At 36.1% G+C, this 10,664-nt stretch overlaps 1 protein-coding gene across 1 annotated transcript; it reads left to right on the forward strand.

Moving 5' to 3' along the window:
* Positions 1–3,339: 3,339 nt before the first annotated feature.
* LOC131005475 (receptor-like protein 12) lies at positions 3,340–9,849 on the forward strand. Its single transcript, XM_057932474.1, has 3 exons — positions 3,340–3,760; positions 3,995–4,139; positions 7,311–9,849. Exons 1-3 carry the CDS (start codon positions 3,340–3,342, stop codon positions 9,847–9,849), a joined length of 3,105 nt encoding a protein of 1,034 aa, XP_057788457.1.
* Positions 9,850–10,664: the final 815 nt, after the last annotated feature.

Here is a 10,664-nt window from a genome sequence, read left to right on the forward strand (position 1 = left end):
GAAGGTTTTAAAGAGAAATAACTTCTATGCATGTTAAAACATTTATATATATATATATATATATATATATATATATATATATATATATATATATCTTTGATTGTGCGCAGTTGTCACACTCTATTCTGTTACTCGCTGTGATCCCGAACCTTTTAGCCACCGACGGATCCATTACTCCTGCTTTACTTTAACTGAGGGCGTAACCCAGCCAAGTTCCCATTTGGGACCCAATGCTCCGGAACACATCCCGTCGAGCACCCTTATAACGCCTCATACATGATTAGTGCCTGAATGGAGATCAACCCACCGAGTCAACTAATAGGTGTACACAATTCTCAAATAACGTGTTAGGTCAAGAGAGAACCTCGATCGATTAACTTATGCGAGCCTTAAACAGAGCAGAGTGCACAAAATATTTTATCGGATAAACAGTTTTCATTTCATTGAAATATTTAAGCTCAATAGCTAAATCATACATTTGGAAAATAAGCCCACCTGTATAGGCAATGCCTGTCGTTTAACCTTATCTCTGAATCGGAATAGCAGTGCTAATCCTCCTGATGCTCAAAGCCTACAAGAAATCTATTCTTAATAGGTCTCTTAAATCTAAACTTAAGTCATGGTGAAGTGCTTAACATTCTATGATTCACTTAGCCGGGTTTTCAAAATTTAATGAATAAATAATTGAAAACATTTCTCTTGAGTTAAGAACACCAACAATATTCTTACTCATCTTTCTTTAATAATTGGAATTATAATTAAAACCAATTAAATACTTTTATTACAAAATAAATGCAATTTCATGTCATGCTTAGCATATAATAAGTAATTTACTTAAAATATGCACATAATAATAATTTAATATTATCATGAAAACTATTCTTTGAATAAATTAATTAAACTAATTAATAGTTCAATTAATAAAACATAAGACAACCCAATTTAATTAATTGAAGGCAGTCCAAAGTCCTTAAATAAAACTGACCCAAAGGATATTTAAATAAGGGCCCAGCTGAATTTAAACCAATCAAAATCGGCCCAACTGAAAACTTAAAACAAAAGAAAAATCGGCCCAAATAAGGAGCCCAACTCTCAAACCCAAACCTAGCCCAACTCCCAACCTTTTCTCCCCTTCCTCTCCCCCCTATCAGTCACGCCTCACGCACATCAGTTTCTCTCTCTCGACTGATCGAAAATCGCCCCCCCTCTCTCTCAGCCATCAATCCCGCCGCCGCGGCTTCATCTCCGGCGAAGGGCCACCGGCCTTATCTCCCTCTGACCTAGCCACCCGTCGATCTCCCCTATTCTCTCTCCTCCTTGGCGACGACGGGACGTCGCCGCCTCTCTCGGCTTCTCTTTCTCGGCGACAGCAACCCATAGCTGCCGCCGTCCTGACCTCGACAACACTCAGCCCAGACCAGACCACTTCTCTCTCTCCAGCCGTGGCCGGGCAGCAGTGGCACCGCCGCCGTGCCCTGCCTCCCTCCGCTGAACCCATCGAAGCAGTCGCCCATCCCCCTACTCTCTGCTCACTCCGGCCGACATCAGTAGATGGAGCAGACTGCCGCCGCCGTCCCGCCCTCGACAAACCCAGTCCAGACCAACAGTGGCACCGAGCCACCGTCGTCGACTTCCAGCCCAAAATCGACAGACATAAACAAAGCTTAAAACTTTTCTTTCTTCTTTTATAAATCATGCTCTGATGTATGTATATGAAATAATGAAAGTCATACTATTGAAATGCTTGAATGTGTTGCTGTGTATATTGGTTTACTGGAATGGCACAAATGAAGTGCTTGATTTAAACTGTAAAAGCTAATGAGACGAAGGGGTTCAAGAGGGAACCTTTAGGAACTTAGGATGTGAAATGGGTGCTGCCTGATTCTGGATTTGCTTGGTTGCTGGAATCGAGCTGCACAATATTTCAGATTTTTGCTTCTCTTCAATATATGCAGAGGAACTAAGAATGAGATGGAGAAATCTCAAAGTTGAGAGGAATTTACCTATGGCTGCTGCGCACTTCAGGGATGAAGAAAGAGCTTGTGAGGAAATTTCCAAATGGATTGACTGTTGTAAAATATCGATTGGCATGGGATTGCCTTAACAAAAGTATGGCTAAAAGTTGAGTTGCAGGTACACATAGGGTGGCTACAACAGGGTAGGGTGGCTGATGGGAGAGGTGAGTGTAAGTGAGTTGAGTGAGGATTTGACATATAAAATCCCTCAGGATAAAATTATCGAACTGTAATAATTCTTCAGGGTTCGCTAATTAAAAGCTCGTGAAAAATGCTTGAATGCTAAATTAAATAAATATGCAATGCATACAAATTTAATAACTAAATTTACAAAAGTTTTTTGTAAATCATTTTTGTTGGAATTAAAATAAATTCATTTTCTTTATCCGGCGTGAATCATCTTAAATCTAAGTTCAAAATTATTCTAAACTTAGCTCGAGGAAACGGAGTATTACAAGTCAGAAATGCTATTATTTCCATATTTTTATTTGTATGACTAGAATTTCCTATGGCTAAAAGGTTTTGGCTAGACTAGGGTGCTGCCTTGAAGAATGCGAGAGTGAGAAGAGAGAAGCGGCGTAGGATTTAGGTTTTATTTTTTTGAACTTTATGATGTTACTTTTTATTTTTGTTGGGTTCAAGGGGACTACAAAATATTTACGGGCCAGAATTTGTCCATTAATCTAAATAACGAATTGGAAATTAAAATTAGTCCATTAATCCAAATAATTTATTTTTTTTAATTAAGTAACTTTTAGCCAAACTTTACCAACATAATTTTGATTAATAAAAGGAAGATTAAATGGTAAAAAATAATTAAATATCCTAATTAGATAGAATAAACCTTAGTCTAGCCAAATTAGATAGAATAAACCTTAGTAAAAAATAATTAAATATCCTAATTAAATATCCTAATTAGATTAAATGGTTAAAATCAGGAGTCATTATTCCCACCAAATTATTATTATAATTATTATTTGGGTTATTTGAATTTATGAACTACACATGGAAACAATATATCTACAAACATATATGGCAGAATCTGGCGTGCTTTAATTTGTTGCCCATATAAGGGAGATGAAACCCTAGGCTGAAACCCTAGGCAAAGTCGAACCTTCGTTACTCCTCTCTTCTTATACAACTCCAACCTTCAATCCATCTTTACCGATCAACTTCTTCTCTCTCTCTCTCACGTAAGTTTCTCATCTCTTCTTTTGAAAACATAGAAGAACGAACATCGATTTTATTATTTTTTATGAACCTAATCTTCTACCATTTTAATATTCTGATTATATATATTTGTGTTATTGCAGGTTATAAAAAAATGAACAACGTCGTTTTTGTGACGCGATTGAATGGCGGTGCGAAAGGCTGTTGCTATTTACAGGCAATTTGCGAAGGTGATAATGACCAGTTCAATGGTTTCTCTCTTGACCTTTCATTTTTGGGCATATCCCATGGTTACGTTGAGGCTAGTAACTGTGGTGGGGTTTTCTGTTTCAATGCTTTTAATGGTTGGATTGTTCTGTGCAACCCGCTTGCAAACACCCTCAAATTCCTTCCCCCGACCCTCCCCCCTCCCCCTTTGTCTTATATCCGTTTTTATAATTGTGGTTTCTGTTATGATGCTAAATCTGACGACCACAAGGTCATTAGAATCTTTGATGTTGTTGACCCCGAGAAGGAAGATGGAATTACTCGTTATTGTCGTCCCACTACAAAATCTGAGTTGTTTTCGTTCAGACGTAATTGTTGGAAAGAGATTCAGTCCGATCACCTAGAAATTTTGATTCATTGCACCTATAGCGGTTATGCCCTTGTGGGGTGTAGTTATCATTGGTTAATTGCGGGTGACGACGATTTCATTCTAGCATTTAATTTCAGTGAAGAAATTTTTTCTCGCATCTCCTTACCATCATCTAATAATAGATGTACTTCACTTTGTCACATTATTGTCAATACTCCAAACAATCTGTTAGGTGTCATTTTCTATAGCGGATTTGGAGAGTTCATCAAGGCTTTTGAGGTTTGGGAATATGGAATAGATGGAGAATGGTCTAAATTATACGATGATGCCATTATCATTAATGTTGAGAAACCATTGAACTTGAATGGTTCATTGATGTATGTTTCACGAGAAACTTCTTCGGGCTGCCGTCAACTACTAGTCTATGACTGGGTTGGGCGAACATCATGGAAGAACTAGATATTTATGATTGTGAACGTGTGCTGGGGATTTCTACTATTACTACTTCATTCCCAACTCCCAACTTGCTGAAACCGATGCCAATTAAGTATGTATGAATTAATCCTCTAGTCTTCTGCTTATATTATCAACATTGTAATTCTTAGAGCCCCCCTTTCACAATGTGGGTTCTATTGAGGGGCATTATAGATTTTAATTTCATTAAAAAAATTCATCATTAAACATAGGACTGTAAAAAAAATAAAGCCGCTTGCTAATTATTCGAAATTTGGTTCGAAAAAAGCCCGTCCAAGTTCGTTTAATGAAGTTTGAAAAATAAACAAATCAAACTTGAGTTTGATATTATTCGTGAACATACTTTTTAAGTGATTCAGATTGAAAAATATAAATAATTAGTAGTCACAACTCATATTTATCTAGTAAAATTGATAATAATTGTATTAGATCACTAATTAACTCTATTTGTTGAACTCATTTCAGTAGCAAATTCCACGACGTGGTCCTACATTTTAGATTTTTTCCACTTTTTTTTTTCCTTGGAATAAGACTGCCATTAATAGATGCAGTATGACTAAGTCTTCTCTCTACCCAAATAATACTGCACGGGAAATGGGGATTTAAGGTTTTTAAGTATGTAGAACAGGGAAAACAAGGTAATTTATGGAAAATAAATGCTTATTGATAAACGCCTCTACAATATTTCGGTAAAACTTGTTACTCAAAATGAGTTATTTTTATGGAGTTACTCAAAATGACCAGGGGATCTAAATTGCAATTTGCCAAAATCCAATGCAATTGCAATTATATATAATTATTTTTAAATCCATACCTATTATAAAAAAGTCTTAATTTATAAAATTTGATTGATCTATTATATTCCTCATATATATACTTAATTTAAGGTCAATTGAGTAATTTAATGTATTATATCTTTTACTAATGTTTTGAAATTAGGATAAATCAATATTTTGTAAATTCCACAAGTAGGCCTACATGATTGGGATTGGAAGAAAATGATATAACTGATATGTGGCTTTAACGTGGGCCACACATCGTTGACTTGAGACTCTTCTAAGTCCTAACTATGAATTATTTGGAAAAAGCATATAAGCTTGACGGCTCGACCAATCAATCCTTGGGCTAAATTCTAGCATTAGAATTTTGAATTGGTCTCCACCTTAAGCGTGTTAATGGGGTTAGTTGCTAATCAGACAAAACCCTCTTTCACTATTTGTAATTTCCACATACACGTATACACGATAGCGATTTTTCCTTTTCTTTTTCTTTTATTTTGCTATTCAGATATTGATTAGTGAAATTTTCTTGTTGATAAGAATTTTCCGAAACCATTTTATACTGATTCCTAAATTTATTACCTTTAGCTTTTTAATGCCAGCCACTCAATGCAAAAAGACTATATTTTTTGCAAAAAATCTTTGCATTAATTTCTTTCTCATCAAAGGATCAACAAATGGCTACTTATATATAAACTACATGCATGCATGGTTTGTCGCAAGCTGCTTTTTAATAGAGATGAACTTTTTAGTTAAGTTCAAAATGAGACACCAATTATGAACTAAATTATTAAAATGACTGGATACAAATATTAATATTATACACGAATTGCTTTAGTCATCCAAGTCAACCATTTAGCTCATGTTTGATTGGGTGTTTTTAGAATCTGAAAAGGGATTCAATTGAATCCATTACTTGTTGTTTGATTTGAGTAATGAGTTAATCATCACCCTTAATTAAAGGTAACCCAATCACCCAATTTGTTGCCCCTCAAAATAGGGAGAAACAAAAGAAATGGAATTCCTTACCAATGATTCATTTCCTTTGTTAAATCAAACACTCAATAAAAATAATAGTTATTATTCTCATTCCACTCTTTTATTTGATTCTATTCACTTTTCATTCCTCTACTTGAACTAAACGAGCACTAAAAAAAAGTCTTCCTCTCACCTCATCCACATATCAATGGCAATTTCTTCAATTTCCCACTTTTTTTGTCTTTCTCTATATTTACGATTGCTCGGATTGGCCTACCTGTGGACCTAGACTTTTATCAACTATCAATTCAACAACACTATGTTAAATAAGGTAGGAGACTAAAAATCAATGTACAATAACGATTAAATTAATAAAAAAGAGTATATATTTTGCAAAAATTTCGTTGCATTAATTTCTTTCTCATCAAAGATCAACAAATTGCCTACAAGTCTACATGGTTTATTAGAGATGGAACTTTTTAGTCAACGATTAGTTCTTAATTACAAAATCAGACACCAATTATGAACTAAATTATTACTCACTCTGTCCCTAAAAATTATATGGACCAAAAGAGATGACACGAGTTTTAAGAAGAAATGGATAGTTTTGTTTAACCTGCAACCATTTAGTTTTAAGTACAAAATGAGACACCAATTATGAACTAAATTATGATACATATATTAATATTGTACACGAATTAATTGATTTAGTCTTCCATGTCAACCATTTAGTCTTTCCTTCTCTAAAAAAAATAGTCTTCCTCTCACCACATCCACAAGCATATCAATGGCAATTTCTTCTATTCCCATTTTTTTGTGTCTTTCTTTATATTTATGATTACTAGCTACAAAAATTCGTTACGCAGATTGGCCTACTTTTGGAATATATTTGACTAACTATCAGCTAGACTCTGTAATCCTTATAATGCAATAACGACTTTTATTACTTAGCAAACTCTTGCAAATAACTAATTAATTTTTAGTAATTATTAAATTCAATTTTTGAGTGATGCTATTAGATAAAACTACCTATGGTCCATTCTAATACCAAGCTTATTGCATTAATTAACAAATCAACTCATCCACCTCCTAGAACAATTGAAGAAATGAAAGTTGCCAAAAAGCTCGCACTAAATTAATTATATAGTAATAGATAGTTTATAAGTGCAATAGTCTTTGTAGTTGCTTATTTAAAGCCAGTTGCACAAGTTTGTAGAAAACACAAATCACAACACTATCAATTAATAGCCTCTTCATCACAATGCTTCCAAAGTTGTTCTTCGTCATTTCTACGCTAATTTCCTCCTTCATTTTCAGTACTCATTCTTATAATACCCAATGCCTTGACGATCAAAAAACCTTGTTGCTTCAGTTCAAGAACGACTTGACATTCGATTCTTCTCTTTCAACAAAATTGGTGCGATGGAATGAAAGTGATGAGTGCTGCAAGTGGGCCGGTGTGGAATGTGATGCTGCTGGCTATGTCATTAGTTTGCAGCTGGATGATGAGTCTATTTCTGGTGGAATCGCGGATTCATCGAGTCTCTTCAAACATGTGCATCTGCAGAAGCTAAATCTAGCCTACAATGATTTCAACAGCACTCCCATTCCGAAAGGTATTCACAATCTCACCTATTTGACACACTTGAATTTATCCCATGCTGAATTTGGTGGGCAGGTTCCCGCTGAAATTTCTTCCTTGAGGAGGTTGGTTAGTCTCGATATCTCCTATGGTTTTACAATATCTGTGAAACTGGAGATGCTTGTCCGAAATCTAACAGGGCTTCGGGAGCTTTATCTTGATGATGTGAATGTTAATTCCTCTCATGAGAGGAGAAAATGGAGCCACATTATATCATCATATTTACCCAACCTCACCACCTTGAGCTTGCGTTCTTGTGGTTTGTCTGGCCCTTTAGCTAAGTCCTTTTCGCAACTCCATTCCCTTTTCTTCCTTCGTCTAGATTATAACGAACTTGGATCAGAACTTCCAGACTTGTTCGCCAATTTTCCAAGTTTGGCCACCTTGAGTCTTTATAACTGCAGTTTGAAGGGTTCGATTCCACCCACCTTTGCTAACCTAACCAACCTGATTCGTCTCGATTTGTCAAGTAACTTCTTCACAGGCTCACTTTCTTCTATGCTGTTTGAAGGTCTTTCCAATCTTGTTTATTTAGATTTGTCATATAATTCATTCTCTGGTAACATTCCCCACTCTCTCTTTGCTCTCCCTTCATTGTTGGAACTTGATCTTAGCAGCAATCAGTTGAATGGCACTTTTCAACTGGACAAGTTTCAAAGTCTTGCCAATCTAACCCGACTTCATCTATCTCACAATAGATTGTCAGTAGATGTTGGCAACCTCAATTCAACTTCATATGGAAGTCTCCAACTAAAAGAGTTAAGTCTAGCTTCATGTAACTTGTCCCATTTTCCTAATTTCATCAAACATTCTGATGATTTGAGAACACTAGACCTCGCATACAATCGGATTGGTGGGGAGATACCTAGTTGGATTTGGGAAACACAACTTTGGTATTTGGACCTCTCTTATAATCTTCTAACAGATCTGCAAAAGCCTTACCATATCCCTGCTTCTCTTGAATGGCTATATTTGGACTCTAACAGTTTAAGTGGATCGATTTCAACCTCCCTTTGCAGTGCCACGAGCCTCCGTGTTCTTGATTTGTCTGGCAATAGATTAAGTGGCAGCATACCCCCTTGCTTACTTGAAAACATTTTAGAGTTAGATCTAAGCCAAAACAACATCAGCGGTAGCATTCCAGATGATTTTCCTATGGATTGTTCGCTACTATATTTGGATCTTAACAATAATACTTTAGAAGGGAAAATCCCAAAGTCCCTTGAAAGATGCGAGCGGTTGCGGCTCATGAATGTTGGGAACAACAACATCAATGACAGTTTCCCGTGCATGCTATCATCCACGTGGTTGCGAGTTCTTGTTTTGCACTCGAACAGATTCCATGAGGAAGTAAGATGTCAAAACATGAGCTGGCCAGATCTCCAAATTCTTGATATATCTTCCAATCAGTTCAGCGGAAATCTGGAATCAATAAACTTTTCTAGTTGGGAGACAATGATGCTACAGAGTGATGAACCCAATTCAGATTTCCAGTACTCAGAATTGTGGAGTTCATTAAGCATCACATTAATCATGAAAGGGACAAATTCAGAGTATCACACGATTTGGTCAGAGTTTGGTATCATTGATTTCTCTTGCAATAATTTTGGAGGAGAGATACCAAATGCAATGGGTGATCTTACCTCACTTCATCAGCTCAACCTCTCCCACAATGCCCTCAATGGAAGCATCCCAAACTCATTTGGTCAGTTGAGGAATCTCGAATCACTCGACCTCTCTGTAAATCGACTCATCGGGCCAATACCAGTGGGGCTTGTAGGGCTCACATTTCTTCAAGTCCTGAATCTGTCCTACAATAAGCTGGTTGGAGAGATCCCAAATGGGCGTCAGTTACAAACATTTTCAGCTGATTCCTTCAAAGAAAATGCGGGGTTGTGTGGTTTCAATCTCAACATAAGCTGCAGTACTGATAGTGATGACAATGATCATTTGTCGCCAGAAGAAGATGAAAACGGGGAAGAGAAGAGTGAGATCGAGTGGGAGTATGTATCTTCTGCGCTTGGTTATGTTGTGGGATTAGGAAGCATTGCATGGACGTTTTTATGCCGCAGAAGCTTCAGAGAAAGATATTTCGAGAAAATAGAAAAGATTGTTGACAAGATTTTCTACGAGAGAGCCAGGAGAAGAAGACATGAAAGAAGAAGAAGAAGAGTAGAGATGAGGAATGAGGTTAGGAGACAGCAGAGAAGATGATATACAATTTAGATACTTAAATAAACAAGGCTGTTTAGAGTTTAATGTGAGTGTCAAGGTTTTTGTTTTGCTCTTTTTTTTTGACGCGTAATTTTCAAAATGACTAGAATTATAAAGTTGATAGAGATCTATAGTTTCTATCCCATCATAGTTGATAATGATTACATTTTCCCAACTAAAGAAGTTAAGCCTATCTTCCTGCAACCTAAAAAGATGTCCTGATTTTTTTAAACAATCCAACTTGATTTCTATCACTCTTTTAGTTGGACAAAGTTTACATCAGTTGATTTCTCACGCAATAAATTGACAGTCGAAATTAAATCACATATATTAATTTTTGCCTTCTTAAACCATTTGAGCTTCTAAATACTCATCATCATCAGAAGTTATTAGACCAACAAGTGAACTTTCGACTGTCAATTAAGCTCTAATTTTTTCGAAAATCAAACTCAGGTGAAAATTGCAATAAAAATATAAATTCGTAGCAGATTTGGAGAGGTAAAGTCTTTTGAGTTTGGGAATATGGAATAGATGGAGAATGGTCTAAATTGATAATGTTGACAAACCATTGAACTTGAATGGTTCATTGATGTATGTTTCACGAGAATCTTCTCCGGGCTGCCGTCAACTACTAGTCTATGACTGGGTTGGGCGAACATTGAAAGAACTAGATATTTATGATTGTGAAGAAGTGTTGGGGATTTCTACTATTACTACTTCATTCCCAACTCCCAACTTGCTGAAACCGATGCCAATTAAGTATGTATGAATCCTCTAGTCTTTTGCAGCAGAATTAGAACATCACCAAATGTGAT

This window comes from Salvia miltiorrhiza, chromosome 1 (genome assembly GCF_028751815.1).
Source record: "Salvia miltiorrhiza cultivar Shanhuang (shh) chromosome 1, IMPLAD_Smil_shh, whole genome shotgun sequence".
Lineage (NCBI taxonomy): Eukaryota > Viridiplantae > Streptophyta > Magnoliopsida > Lamiales > Lamiaceae > Salvia > Salvia miltiorrhiza.

Coding starts and splice junctions, on each gene's coding strand:
- LOC131005475 (XM_057932474.1), top strand. CDS start 3,340: ATGAACAACGTCGTTTTTGTGACGCGATTGAATGGCGGTGCGAAAGGC. Junction 3,761..3,994: donor TGAGTTGTTTTCGTTCAGAC/GTAATTGTTGGA, acceptor ACAATCTGTTAG/GTGTCATTTTCTATAGCGGA. Junction 4,140..7,310: donor AACTTGAATGGTTCATTGAT/GTATGTTTCACG, acceptor CTTCATTTTCAG/TACTCATTCTTATAATACCC.